Genomic DNA, 16196 nt, shown 5'->3' with positions numbered 1-16196 from the left:
GCACTTAAGTAAATTTTAAGATTTTTTTATCGATTTCAATATCGAGTTTCACAATGATAGAGATTCGAAAGTCGCGAAGATGGAAATCTTGATACGAGATTTATCGAGGAATATTATTCTGCATGTTTATGTCGATCTTTCATCATGTATTTGATGTACACCGGTATCTCACAAACTTCTTTAAAGATGACAGCAAGACGACAAATTTTATAGCGGGAAAACGAGTAGCATCTGGAGATAGGAAACAAAGTGTAGGTAAATGTACCTCGTGATGCGAGTACGAGAATGTCCCTGATTGAGTCAGGTCGACTCTGCTCGCTTTTACGGATGCTATCAATCCGTTGAGCGGATGGCTCGACGAACTCGCGATATAAAGTAGCTCCGTAATGAAGCCGGGCAGATTTCAGCAGACGAAACGGGAGAGCGCTTGCGAATCCGCGGAGTCGCAAACGGCGTAACGACCCTCGAAAGTGCTCTTTCGCTAGCAACACGATGGAAGAAGGGTTTAGCCCACTCCGGAGACGAGTGAACTTCAGGAGTGAAACTCCTTGCGTCTGATAACTTAACTCGCCCGCCAGGGAGCTAATAATTCTCCCTTCCACCTGACACGAATCACGACACGAATTATTCCCTTAATGCCGCGGCATCAAATCTTTTCGCGAACGTTTTCCGACGTGATGTTCTTATCATCAGTGCGCCGGAGAATCCGCAAATTATTCCACCTTGAAAAAAATATGCAGATCTTTGAATGAAGTGGATCTCATTAGAAGAGGAAAATGAAATTTTAAGGCGGAACTCTTTCGAGAAATCTGAAGTCTACAATTAACGGGTAGCTTAAATTACTGCACATCTCCGGAAACAGAGATCTTGAATATACATGAAACGTCTGTAACACACACGCACCGTGCCTCGTTCGTGGATGTATAAGAAGCTTAATATCTCGTCGGTGATTTGTTTTCGCCGACGTGGAAAATTCTTCCCTCTCCTGGCATTAATTAGTTTACCCAAGACTTGTGGCAAGTGTTATTCTACTGCACACGCTCGTGTGCGCGCCCGCGCGTTCTCCTTAGTTGTATATTCCCTTGCATTTTCCCGACTGCGGGAACCGTACATCGTCGCCTCGTTTACAGGCTTTCATGAGAATCGGAATAAGAACACCGCGGGAAATGGAGTCCCGTCCCCTCTCATTCCAATGAGACCGTAACGATACGGACTCACCCGCGGCTTTGCCAAATTATGGCAATAATATCACTTAAAGTCGCGTATAGCGGGTCTCGGCGAAATTTCACTTAAGTCGACGATTCGCGGGATTGGCGCATACGGACCTAGACTCTCCTAATGTTCAGTCGTTCCTGAAACAACCAACTTTAACCTACGAACGAGCCGCTTAACGAGCTTGGTGCCATCCAACTTCCATCTACCTTGATTCCGCCATCTGACTTCTACTTCTTCACTTTTTTGTGTTATTCGTGCGACTCGTTTTAAGACTAAAAAGTTAAGATATAATTTCGATTTATTCGACTTTCAATGCAATGTCAATCTCATGTAATATGAAAAACATTTATTTCGCGAGAATTATCCACTTAATGCCAGTTGTAGCAAATAAGCGTGGGAATAATTTTAAAAACTTAAAAAAGTTTTATAAATCTATAGCGATCTTGTTTGCGAAGGCTTAATCCATATAATATTATGTTAAAATGCAATATTAAAATATGTTCGTACCATTTGAAACTCTGAGAAAATTTTATTTTGAGCTTTTTTAATCGAAAAAGACAAAAAATTTCTCTTCTAATTTTTAGTAGCAAGTCTCTATCCTCTTTTTACTAGGAAATTGTCTCATCCCACTCGATGGTGTCTCGGTCGAAATCAAATTTCAAGTTCATTTTTAAACAGATAAATCGATTTCCTTTAATGATCTGTAGTCACTGAGAAAGCTGAAATAAGATTGAAACTTTCTTAAAGGAGTTTAGTTAACTTTTTCCTTAGGGTAAATATAAAGTTGTTTTAAGACAAAGATTAATCTGACAATAATTTTTAAACTGATTACTACTTAATCTTTGCCCCAAACTTAAAAAGCAGTATTACAAGAGTTTTTTTCATCCTGAAGATTTATAACAAATATATTTTAATCATAATATAAAAATCTTTTCCTACATTACACGTTAAATTTATTTAATCATATTATATTAATTTTGATTCTGTAATTTTGTTTTCATATTATGTATTACAGCCATTAAATTCCTGTTCCTTAATTTCTACCTTAAATCTCAAAACATTTTTGTGGAATTTTTGCAAATTTTACATAGAACATTATTCACGTTTCTCACATGGCTTCTAACGGATAAACGGTACAACTCTTCAAACTCTCCCTTCGAAAATTGCATGGCAAATGGGAAGGTACTAAAATCCTCGTCGAATTCTTCGCATCGTCCCATTCGCGCACCTGACGACATGAATTTTGATTTGCAAATGAAATTTCTCAACTTCACCGGGAGTTTCGCGCCCGACAATCTTCTCAAGCGCCTTTGTTTTCGACTGCTTTCACGACGAGCTCCAATTATACGGACCATTCTCTCATCCCGATTCCTTTTCACTCGTTCCTCCTTCATCTCGTTCCATTTTTTCTCGATCTATCCGTTTCTTCCGTCTCCCCGATCATCCTCTACCCTCCGTCGTTGCCATCGATCTACGCTTTCTTTTCTCCTGTTAACCGAGAACTTTCGCGCAGAATGCCGGACAGGGGAGGAGCTCGGCATGAAATTCACGAACAGACTGAATTCTAATTATCCCGGCGTTTCTTTCGCGCGTTCTATGCGTTCCACTTTTTTGCGCCACTCGCTTTCGCGTCCTTCGTTATGCGCTAGCGCGCATTGCAAAAAACGCCGTATCCCGGAAAGGAGCGGAAGTGGAGACCGGAGTGCAGTGGAAATCAGAAAGGCGAGCGTCCACGCCCTCGCAAAGTCCGCGCTTATGACTCGTACGTGATCGCCATTGAAATGTTTTCCTTGTTGTGAGCGGCGAATTATTTTGTATTAACTCTCTTAGATTACTTATGGATGATTGTGCTCAGGCCTTATATATTTTTTTCAGCAGTATAAAATCAAATAAACAAAAGACAGCGAAAGTAAGATGTCAGAATTTTGAAATTAAAGCTCATATTCATAAATTTCAATAGACAGATAAGAAGATAAGAATTTAATTTAGCTCTTGCAGAGTTCCTTGATCTTGCGCAACTTGTCTTAACTAAAAAAATTCCTTGGCGAGAACTTTGCGAGTTCGCTCTCTGCTTTTCTAACGAACTGTTTCATTTTACTTAGTATATACATATACATTTAGTATATTTGACGTCCACGTCGATATCGAATAAACTCGTAATGTCGGATTCTTACAGTGAAGCCGCTCAAGGTGGAGATTTTGGAGAAGGATCAAATTCTGTCAGCCGGGAAGAGGTATGAAGTGAGGTGTCAGAGTACGGGCTCGAAGCCGCCAGCAGTCCTGACCTGGTGGAAATCCTCGAAACAGCTGAAGGGACAGAGGAAAAGCGTGAGTAACGCCAAGATCCTTCTTCCTTCCTTACATTGCACTGGGGAAAAACGTACCGCGTACGGACGAACAAACCAAGCTGCCGCCCCACGCTTAATTGCATCCCCTCTTTAACTGCTGTTGCGAAATACGAGAAATTCTCTCGATTACGCGAATCCACTCTGCTTTATTGCGTAGATTAACCTGGTTACCGTAATGACATAACACGCTTTATTTAAACGCAAATATTTTCTTCGCAGCGAAGACGAACGAATTATCGTTAGTCGAATTATCTTACGTGACCACAAAAGTGTTAATTCAGAGCATCGTTCATTCAATTAAAGAGCATTATTATTTTTGCCTCATATCTCGAAAAGATCTCGATAAAAATGTATTGTATTTTTATATGGTTACCATTTTGTATATATTGTTTCTATATTACTTTATATGAGGGATACGCGGTTTGTTTTATCAATATGTTACTTTAACACACAGAAGCTTCTGTAATGAAAGAATCAATGGAGCGGACGAAAATTACGATCGCTATATTGTTTTAATGGAAAAGAACTGTTATTATCTCGGAATATTGTTAATTTACTTTGGAGACTGTTATTATTTTATTCCATATAACCCAGAGTCCAATCAAAATCTTAATTTTCGCGAATGCTGTTCCATCCCTGTATTACCTTTATATAACCGACGCGCCGCGATTCGTTCTATCAACGTCTCGAAATTGAAAATCTTCGATTCGCCACCACCGCTGCTTCCACCGCGCGGGCGGATCGGATATCGCGAGCAGAGTTTCTTGATCGCACGATAACACACATCCCTGCCGCAATATCAATCACGCGAGAACTCGTTCGCGGTGGCCGCAAAATCGACACGCAAAAAATCCGTCTTTCCCATCCGCGTGCGATTAAGAATAATAAAAAAAGCAGGTTCCGAATAACGCTGGGAATAATAACGTCGTCGTGGAAGATGACGCTGCGCCGCGCAATCTTCTTCGCAGAATGGAGAGGCGCTTCTAACAAATCGATTTTCACTGCGTTTCCCCCATTCGCAGAGCGAAAATAAAAATGACAGTGTCTCGAGATACGAAATACTGCTTGGAGCCCTTTACGACGTAAATGGCGACTCGTGGAAATAAATTCGCCTTTATCTCGTCCAAGACGTCTACACTTTCTATCCTCCCCACGTTCGATTCTTCTACGATTTCTTTGTTCATTGAATCTTGAAGCCGTAATGTCATTTTTAGAAGTTTCTAATTGAGAAGCTCGCATCAAAAAGAGAGAAGATGTGTTCTCTTTAAGGTATCGACTTTATGAAGAATGTATCGCGAGACGTTACGCGAATATATAGTTAGAGTAGAGGACGAATCAATTCATAACAATCGAAAAAGACGATTCTACGAATAATTACGACATCAAGCCCCAAACAGGAACATTTATTCTCATCGTGCTCATCCCACAGAACCGTGTAATTTTATTTTACCTACATTATGACGAGAAACGAGTAAGAAGCAGTAAGATGGGCCTTACTTCTCGTCGTTTGCCTCGTCGTAAGGAACAGCGTCGACACGCTAACGGCGACTTCCCGACGTCGTCCACTCGCCTCGTGCAAGAAGATGGAAGAAGAAACGGAGAGATGATTACGGTTCTTCCAGCAAGGGTGGATCAGTTGGGAAGCCGAGAGCCCGTAGGATCAGGAACGTGTAACGAGCCCAATGACAAAAAGCTCGTTCGACTTTTATACGACGCTACCAGAAAGATTAGGCCCCGTGCGCGCCATTATCCCGATAAAATTTGCCGTTCTTTCCTCCCGCGCAGCCGAGGAGAAGTCTACACAAATGGATTTCCACCGGAGAAGTTGACGAGGATGTTTCATCGGGACGATTAAGTAGGAAGATTGGATGCGCCCCTTATCCCGCCGCTATATTTACCAGCCGCGATAATTTGGAATTGCACCTCGAGGCTACATCCTGTATCATCATCCACGGCAACGATCTCCGATCGCTCGCTCGCGCAGATCTTGCGAAAGAAGAATGTGCGATTGAAAATTCTGTAGCCTTTAATCGAAAACTTTTTATATAAAAAGTATAAGTAATTATTTATATTATCTTAAAATTCATTTTTTAGCAATTTACAATGTGTTACAATATATAATATTTCCAATTCATTTCATTATCTGCATCTCTCATTAGCAAAAGCTGAATTCACGGCCCGTCAATTTTTGAGAGCTCGTTAAAATAATAAACGAGTTAACGATCATTGACTAATGAACGTCAGTAAAACAAATAATTATGTTTAATTATTTGGATACGTAGGTAATATATTGATTTATCATTCTAGAGAGGGACGGGGATAAAATGTCATCGATCGTTCGATGCGCGATATTGCATTGATGTGTAAAATAACTGTGCCAAATTGAAGCGATTGACAATTTCGTTAGCCTTTATTTACTCTCACAGCGATAACATGTTGCAAACGACGAGAATAGGTAATCATCGGTTTCCTTAGAGTTTTCTTTAATAAAAGACTCCGTAAGCTGCTTAGCGAGCAAGTATAACGAAGATATGCGTTGTAAATTTTTACGCGTCGTAAATTGGATCTGAAAGTTTCGCCCACAAAAGCTATGGCGAATTTCAGAATGTTAAGGAATACGGTGATGTTTGTCAGGGTTCTCACCGTGACACGGTAATAACTTGGTCGGACCATCCGATAATTAATTGGATCGCGGGAACTACCCGTTTAATAATCGCGATAAGTAATTTTGCAAGATATTATTTCGCACAGCGCTGATTATTGCAGTAATAATCAGCTCTGCATGTAATATTTTTCTTTCTCTCTCTCTCTCTCTGTCCGTCTGCCTCTCTTGCTCCTTATTACACGCGTTCCGACTTTGATATTATGATAGTAGCACCGTGATCGCGGAAGGACGGCACACAAATTTCCAACGCTTCATATTAGAAGAAATAACTTGAAGAGGCAATAAAAGAAATTTACATCCATAATACATGAATTTATTCCATACGTTATAAAGCTACGATGTTCATGGATCGCACCAAGAGTCAATAAACTTACTACCGATTTCACATCGTCACACTTTATCATGCTAATGCAAAATTGGGAATTGCGAAGGATGCATTATTGGACGGTGACGCGGAGAAAAATTTCTGCATAAAGAGGAATCGTCCTGGAAAAAATACCTACTCGACAATGCGGCAGGCGTGGTAGCGTGCCAGCGACAGGGTAGATCGTAATTCTCGACGTGTCCTGTCTTTCGTATTATCGTTTTTTTTTTTGCGTTGGCTGGCATAACTCAAGTCACTCTCTTGAGGATTCAATCGGATAATAATCTGAGATACTGCTTCCCGTTGAATTTAATCCTAAGGCCAAAGCCAACAAACATGATGGATCATCAGAAAAAAGGATCTTGCATCATATATAAACTGCATATTTTATTCGCTCGTAATGCACCCGTCCGAGAAAGAAATTCGATATGCTATTATTACTACCGTTAAAATATTATAATATATGGCAATGATGTTATTTTTATTAGTTTTTATTAAATCGTAATTTTTATTAAATTGCGGCTTATTAACAAATCATATTTTGTTTTTATTAATGTTCAAATATGATGCGATTAATTGAAAGTGTATTAAAGATGAGAACCTTAAAATATATTTCTGCTCAATCGGAACGAGGCAAATTCGTTGAAAAAATCAGGATGAGTCTTTATTCCGCTGAAATACGAATAATGGCAATTCTATCGCTCGCGATTCATTCGTACAATCGACCAATTTCAGGTTCAATTACTTTTCCGAGAGACGTACATTCATCTGGTATGCGTCGAAGGGTTTCGCAGATGAAAAAGCACTAAAAGCGCTTTTATCACGGATAGGGATTAAGCAAGAGGGCTTATTAAGCCGAGAAGACTGTGTGTCTAATTACACGTCGGTATCACGTGACGCTCCTGTCTGCTTTGACGATTTTTCCAGTGCTTAATCCTTTAGGCTTTCCTCGTTCATAAATGCAGCTATTTTGAGCAAATGAAACTTGTTTTCAAAAAGATACTATATTTACAAAAATACTTTGTTTATAAAAAGAGTGAAAAAGCTGGATTGCTTGATAATTGTCGCAAATATGAATTACATATAAATGTATAATATTCATGCGCGCTGCAAAATTTTAATAATAATTTTTACAGCGCCGATTTTTTCGTATAGTCGGCTCAGAGAGAACGCGCGCGTTCAAACATTTCACTACAACATCGGACTCGTTGCCAAGCCATTCCTTAAAGCCGTCCCTTAAAGGGGATCGTACTGGATATTGGGATAACGGTCGGTGAAATCCTCAGGGATGAAACGTAGAGGCGGATAATCGTGGAGAAAGTTTCTCGTACGTGTGTCGGCCAGACTGCCTGCAAAGAAATCGGGCTGCCATCTCTTAAATCTAGCTCGTTCTCCCCGCTCGTCGTCGCAGTACGTAAAAGTCCCCATGTCTTTGATCCTTCTCTCGTGAGAGATGCTGCAGCAGAAGAATCTCACGCGGATATCTGCCGCAAGTCAGCAACTTGGACTTGGACTCGCACGTTCAAATCGATAGTCGATGTGGTTTTGATTCATCTGGCGTTCGTTGCGTGACAATTGTCACAATTTAAATAAACAAAATATATCCTGTTTAAATATTGCCTCTTTTGCGGTTCTACAAGCTTTGAGAACCAATTTAACAGAGATGAGCTTTGCTTCAATACATTGAACCGTAGCTCTCGAATTATAAGCGATGAGATCTTTTCTTTCATGAAAGAATACATTTTTTTCTTGGAGACATCTTTCAGGGGAATATCTTTTTCTGCAAGAAGACGAGATGACACACTCCGCAGAAAGTCGCACATACTGAAAATGAAAGAAATATAAGAAACATTCTTATATACTGCTGAGGCAACTCGTGAGGGCTACGCCCTATCTCGCCTTAAGAAGGATTGAATATCCCTGTGTACGGGCCGAAACGTATTTTCCTCTCGATTATGTCGGCAGAAGGGTGGAGAGTATATTTACGCAAAGAGACGATGAACCGAGGGTGGTCCTTTATAAAGACTTCGACTATCAGCCTTCAGAAAGAGAATATTCCATACGCATTTTGCAAACTTTTAATAAAGAACTGTCTTAAAAATTTGATTTGAAAAGTTGAATTTTATTTAGCAGACATTTCACTTATTTCTAGAATTTTGTCGATCAATTAGATATAATGAATTCTATATACATGTGATCTTCGTTAAATTAAAACTTTTTTTTCTCGGAAAAGAATTGTCTTTCTGTTTTAATTTTACAACAATTCCTCTTGTATAGTTTGTCATTTAATATTCATGGTTGAAAGATAATGCAGTATATCTGGCACGCTCTGTGTATAATCAAACTACTTTAATTAAAAGGACGATGTTATCCCGATGCAGAGCAAGTGCACCGATCGTTCCGTAAAGAAGTCGGCCAGCCTTGCTTTAATGAAATTGGCACGAAAAGCTACGGATGCAGCCATTCGCATAGCAGAATGGATTCTGGTAATTCTGAGAGCAGATTCAAGACACTGCGACCACGTGTACAACAGCAGCGTTAGATAGAACGAAATACCTCGCCAATACAGTGTTCTCAGGTTATTTCCGTTCAAACAGCACTATGTTCGCAGAACATTTTAAGTACTTTAGTTATTCTTGTTAGGAATAATTGTTACTTGAAAAGAATACCTACGTCGAAATCGATTTGTCTAAAGAGTGTATTTTTTCCTCTCTTGGAAAATAGACATAATAATAACTGCACGATCACTGTTCTTTTTGCGATGCATTGATTTTATCCATTAGCACTGCTTATTATTTAGTATCTCAAACGACTATCGATGTTATTTTATATTTTGCAATGTGTCGATATTGATTTGCAATAATTGAAGAGAAGAGTTTCGGCAACGGCAAATTAAGAAATCGATAAGGATAATTAACACATGAATTATACATAAAAGTATTACAGAGAATTGTAGAATTAATGATAGAGTTTAATGATTTTCTTTCTTTAGAGATCTAAATGATACAATAACACTGTTCATGCGATAAATACTCGGCGTCTGATTAAAGTATCGCGAGTATCCCTAGATTTATCGAAACATTTTGATGTTTTGCCGGACGAACGGATCCAGTTCGATTCGACGAAGCTTGTCAAAACGAATAGATCATCGGCTGTGTGTCAGAATCTTGTCGGCACGATGAATGCCCCGTCCGATCGGGAAAATTTCCATTAAACGGCCTGCCGTTAAATAACGCTACGTGCCGGCGCCGCGATATATTGGTAAAAGAAAATATGTACGTAAGGGTAGGCGAAGGCGGGGGAGTGGGGGAGGGCATCGAGCGCGATAATTTATCGGCACGTCGATGCACCGGCGCGACTGAATTAATAGTTTCATGGGAGTGACAGACAGCTTGATAATAATTTATCGGTGCGCTCGCGTGTAATTGCGATCGTGGGCCATCTGGAAGCACATCGCATCGGGATTGATCGGCATCGGTATCGGCATTGGCGACGGCTTCGGTATCATCAATAACCGTCGCCGCATATACGAATGTATAATAATGCTCGAGGAAGTGTAGCCTCGAAAATCGGCCCACATCAATTGCGCACGTTTGCTAAACACGTTTGTCAACATGCGTTCGCGACCACTGGCCACGACGAGCCAGTGTGTGTTTTAGGTAATTAATGATGGTTGATCGGGATCACGATCCCCCGTAGAAATATTTACTCGCGCCACCACTCCCTCAGGGATTAATTGTGATTAGATACGCGATCCGAATGTCGCTGATATCGCTGCATCGATTCTGTAATATTCGTAAGGGGTAATTAGCGTCACGTCCGGCTAATTTAATCGCGCACAGTTGCTCATGCAAGCCTCTGTGATCAGAAGATACCTTAGAAAATGGATCCGAGGAAAAGAGCGATTTGTATTAAAATAACGTTCAGTTTGCCCGGAATCTTTTTACTAATCGAGAATCTTTACTGCGCGTTGTACGGCACATCGCAGATAAAATAAGCATCCATCTATGTCTATAACATGGCACTTTCTTGCCAACCTAGCATAATTCGACTCCGATCTCATCAAAATATCGTGTTCGCCGAGCGCGAGCTCGTTAGTCACAGAAGCTGCGACGCGTTACAGGGAAGAAAATGTGAAATTCTTTGCTCGTTGATTGGTTTATCGGAAAATCGTACAGAGACTGTATTTTCATTAATCGAGGCGTACTCGTGCAACCAAACGGCTCTCGTGGGATGCCAGTTCGATCAGTTCGGATAAAATGAATAAACACAGAACGCCACGTCTCTCCCTCTTTCTGAGGTTGATAGCCGACGTTCGCGCACGGTTTTACGGGACTTGTTCCGTGTTTAATCAGACATCGGCGTTCTTCGAGTCGACGCATTGTCGTTAACGACAATGGCGTCGGTGATGACTCGGATGGCGACGCCTAATTCGTAAAAAGCTATTAGTCGAGCGAAAGAACCCTCGCTAGCAAACACCCCCGCGCACATTTAGGCGAGAAGGATGACGACGATGAAAATAATAATGCTAGCGTGCGAGAATGATAGCCGACGCCTTGGTCGACATCTCGACGCGTCAGTTGGCAACGCGACTATGTGCACCAGCGTGTGTAAACGCTTTCAGAGAAGGAGAAAATCGAAAAAATTGTGGAGAAAACTCGGATTGAACGCGAGTGTGATTCATACTTGCATGTTGGCATTGTAGCATTTGTCAAATATTCGTTGTCAAATATATTTTTCCTATTTCTTATTAAATTTAATAAAAGCAGATAAATAAGATTTTGTGAGCCTTATTTATTCCATATTCCGTAATATAATAAATTTTATACCAATTTTGTTCCATATCTAGAATGTTTTCTAAAAGAAAAAAGAAATGTCAAAAATACTCGCAAGCAAAGCATGGATATTTTAATGCTGTTAGAAATTTCTCTTCTTTTGAGGATCACATTCAGCCATGTTACATATATTTGACAAGGAATGACAACGGATATATTTTCCATAAAAGGTATTATATCTTATCGCACCGGTTATGCCACCAGCAAATGTGAATTGACCTTAAAACGTTTCTCGCGCTTGCAAACGCGCACTCAGCTCTCATGTAAATTAACCCGCTCGAAAATAAATGTGGCACACACTTGTTAAATACATTATCAGAGAAATGATCGCTTCTACGCAGCGACACCGTAAAAATTCATGAAAAATATTTATCCAGAGAGAAAAATGTTCTAAAATCAATTTCTATAAGTTTCCTTAGATTTCTCTGTTTAACAATTGCAAGAATTTAAAGCGCGTCTACTTATAGTGTTAGAAACTGTTTAACTTTTAATAAAACTTGGCAACTAATGAACAAATTAAAATTTCATTGCATTGGACTTATTTTATCATTAAGTATTTTTCGTAAGATACGTAAAACTTTGAGGACAAGATAGTTGAAAGTTAGTACCGAAGTCCTTACCGATTTTATTTGCCAGCCATCAACTTTAAATGAATACAGAACAGATTAAACTTTTGTCTAACGAACAACTTATGTAACTGTATTTACGTAGGTTACATCTTGCAAAGTAAAAAAGCTCACAAAAGCCGGTTTCCGACATGCATTACATTAAAGCATCCACCAAGCAAATGCATTTACATAAACGTCAGTACCCTTTTCATTTTCTTTATCTGCACGGTTAAAACGTCGCTAGACCGTAAGGACGATTTCGTCCTCACCCAAGCTGTACTACTAGATTAAGAAGGGTCGACACCGTACGAGCGGCACGCAAAACGATGAGGATCTTTCCAGCCGTAGCATTTTTACGGGATGCTGAGTCCGAGTCGCACCGTGAGAAAAGCATAGAACGCTCCGTATAATCCGGCTCGAGTGCCATTCTTTAATTCCGGCCGGAATATTTCGGGCATACTGTTTTTTATCGAGCACGCCGTGCGGAAAATTAGGAATCCTATTAACGTGACGTGCTGTTCACTTACCGATATCTACGTTCGTTTTGCTAGTGTATTAAAACTCATCGTTAATAAGCGGGAAAACATAAGCTCGATATCACGAAAAAATATAAAAATCCAGGAAATCTAATCCTTATGAATATTCATTAAACGAGATACGAATACGTAGAAAGTGAATGAATAAAGAAACGTGAAAAGGATTGAAAAATATTAAAAATTTTCAGAATTAATTCGGCCGAATGTTGAACGAGCGCAAAAATATAAATTTAGAGCACGAATATACGCGAAACGTTTCAAATTATTTTACTTTCAGAATTAGTCTTTCGTTTTATTACATTTTGAAAAAATCAACCAAGGCAAATAAACAGATGTAAAAAGTAAATACAGATGAATATATTTGAAATATTTTTACCTCGTCCAAGTCAGTCGGCAGGTTTGCATCGCTTAGTAATGCCTGACAGAGACGCGCTTTTGGAGCACAAATTTGTCGCAGCTTCGCGCATTATCAGTCGACGGATTTTATCGCCGCGAGTTATTAGCGCCGACGTTTTATCGTAACATGCACCTCGCCCGGCGGAAATATGCCGTGCGATATCTCCCGCGACGAGAGAAATATGCGTCACGAAACGAAAGTACCATTTACGCTAGCAGAATGAATTATTATTTTTCAATCGGCCGGAAATTTTTCTTATTGCCAGCGAGTGGTCGCTTTTTGAGCGTCTTACGTATCTCGTTAGTTGATTTGATAACGAAAAATGCATCTGGCAAAATCCAATATCTGTTGCATTCCTGACTTCCGTGTTTACATTCATATTTGTTAAAAGTTTGTTTAGTTTTATTTTTTACTGGAACCATTAACGATAGTACGAATATATGAAGGTAAGCTATAGCATATAAAGTATTTATTACATTTAAAGTATTCGAATAATATACAAATATACGAATTACTATGACTTTTCGGAAGATAGTTTCAATAATTAAATTGTATATGAGATTGTATTAATTACGCATATTATTAATTAATAATTTATTTTTCTTTGAATTATACTTTACATAGTTTGACAAAATTTAACAAATTCCACCAACACGCGCTCTTCATTTATTTGCGAGAGTGCATGAGTTTTGTTCCATTCAATTTCATGTGACAATGCTGACGATCATGAGGAATTAATCGATTGCATAAATAATTTCGATATTGCGTTATTATATGGAATTCCATCATGAGCCGTTGCGCAAAGAGCGAAGAGAGAATTTATCAAAAATACAATTATCGTAATAATGTACCATACCACGTCGCGCGATATGAACACGTCTGAAAAATTGCCCGGACAAATATAATAAAAGTGATATAACGGCACGCGAGATGTTATAGGAATAAAATAATGACCACGCTCACACATACATACACATATGAGAGACGGAGTAAAAAGCTCGTTCCCGCTCTCGGTGGTTATGGAAACTCGACGCTTTTGAATGTATCAAAAATCGCTCGCGAACAAGAGACGAAATATCCGCCGCTGCGCTTTTCAATTAAAAACTCATTCCGCGCGAAGCTCATTTGAGAGGAAAGACCGGGAAATGCAAACGAAAGCACTAGTTGCGATTTGCGCGCGTACTGTTTGTTATCTGGCCTTTCAGCTGAAAGTTTCGAACGAATCTAATCGCGTATGCTCAAACTGTATCGTAGAAACAATTTAAATGACAGTAACTTTAATATGAACGGAACCTTTACAGTTCAAGTCAAAGACATTCTGAGGACCCTTTTTCTCATAAACCCTCGTAAATGCTCATTCATCCAGTTTATATAAACAAAATTTCATCTTTTTCATGCAAGATTCCATTGCGTGGTAGTTAATTAAAGGTAATGTTAAGCGAAACAAATAGAACTTTCTCGGCGAATAGAGTCGTATCTGCGAATGCTCTAAAAACTTTACTTTGACTTTGAAGAGGAGGCGACTTCAATTGACGACGCCAGCGACACTGAATTTTATCGAGTCCACCACGTTGTGGCACTAAGCTGCATCCGCCGCATCTACGTGCCTGCACGCTCGTGGCTGTTTGTGACACCAATAATGTAAAAGGCTTTCGATGCCAGTCCCCATCTACGCGATCCAGTCGAGGATATTACCTGCTATCGTAACGGTCAGATGGCGAGAGAAAGACTCCACTGATGCGCACGTGCTTTCTTACATCGAGTTCTTCTGTCGCTTTTACGCGACAGGTAAAGACGAAAGGAAAGATACGCGCACGGAAGGACGTGACGCGGATTTATTTCATTTTACTCTCTCTTTTCCTCTCTCCCTTTTTTATGAGAGAAAGAGAGACACTCTTGCGAACAAAATGATCTTGCGAAAACAAAATGCACATTTCTTTTTTCCTTGAAACAAAAAAATGTTCATATAATTAATTAATTAATTAATTAGTACCATATATTCAATTTCATGAAGAAAACTGTGATGGAAATAGATTTTTTCTTAATTTCGGCGAGTTGGATATGCGAAATGTCGATATCATTCATGTTATATAATATAATAATATAAATGTAAATTATTATAATAACGAGTTTTTTATCTATTTTATTTTATATGTGACGAATTTTAATTATTGTTTTTCTATTATTCAACACGGAGGTAAAATTAATTTCAACAAACTTATCTCCTTTTTGTAGCAAAGCTAACTAACGAATGACTTTATAACAGAGGAACATTGCTAACCATGTGATATACGCGCAAATGTATTTAACATGTGCGATGTAAAGCTCTGTCTCTATGAAACCTCTCTTTCTTGCTTGCGGGTGAATATACCAGTAACTGAAGACACAGGCGAGTTTCTGGACGAGCGGATTCGAGCTGTGGTTTCGTGTGTACATACTCGTCTGTGTGTGCACACCCGCGTCATGTCTATATACGTGGAAAGGTATAAGGATTCGCGCATCTCTATAACCTTTTCTCTCGCGTGCATCTTCATCTCAGGATGGTAAGAAGAAGTTAATCTCGGCCTTTTCACGGCGACTGCAACAGTGGCGCAACACAAAGAGATGGAATGTGCTATGCAAATTGCGTCTTAGCTGTACAATTTATGTTCTATGAATGGACTTGATTCTACTAGAATCCAAGTTTATTGTCCTTTTAGCACAAAGAATATCAATTTTAATAGAATTAATAAAGTGCCATGTAGTGTATGTTCTCTTGGATATGTTTGCTACAATCTATTTCCGACAAAGACTTGTCAGGTACATCGATGAGAAAGGGATATGTATAGTATTAATTAAAAAATAAACTTTATCTTATTAATTTTATGTTTCGAAGACATTTACGAACTGATATTTCAAGAAACGTAATATCATGCTTATCCCGATTACTTTCTACTCCGCAAATTAACTTTTTGCATCGTTGCACTAATTACACATTATCTTTTATGATAATTTATACAAATGTCGCGGAGCCGCACACAATTAAATGCACAGCTTTATTACATGCGCAGGATGCTTGACAAAGTAATCCTGTTATGCGAGCTGGAATTTCGAAAATTCCATACTGTCGGCTAAGACAACTCCGGAATTTTCGCCGGTAAACTCGGATCGAAGTTTTTCGAATTCCGGAAACGTGGCCGACACACAGTTGAGGCCAAACCAACGTGGATTTGATTTTAATTTCGCCTA

At 39.3% G+C, this 16196-nt stretch overlaps 1 protein-coding gene across 4 annotated transcripts in view; it reads left to right on the top strand.

Annotated features, from left to right (window-relative positions):
- Positions 1-16196, top strand: part of LOC105275896 (hemicentin-1) — a 185601-nt gene that overhangs the window by 108005 nt on the left and 61400 nt on the right. For all 4 annotated transcript variants that reach the window (XM_011333088.3, XM_011333086.3, XM_011333084.3 and 1 more), the window contains exon 7: positions 3392-3543. In XM_011333088.3, the coding sequence (XP_011331390.1) occupies positions 3392-3543 (152 nt within the window). The remainder of the gene's footprint in view (positions 1-3391; positions 3544-16196) is intronic.

Source organism: Ooceraea biroi, chromosome 11 (genome assembly GCF_003672135.1).
Source record: "Ooceraea biroi isolate clonal line C1 chromosome 11, Obir_v5.4, whole genome shotgun sequence".
Taxonomy (NCBI): domain Eukaryota; kingdom Metazoa; phylum Arthropoda; class Insecta; order Hymenoptera; family Formicidae; genus Ooceraea; species Ooceraea biroi.
The sequence above is the reverse complement of the archived record's forward strand: the minus strand, read 5'-3'. Positions and strand labels throughout refer to the sequence as shown.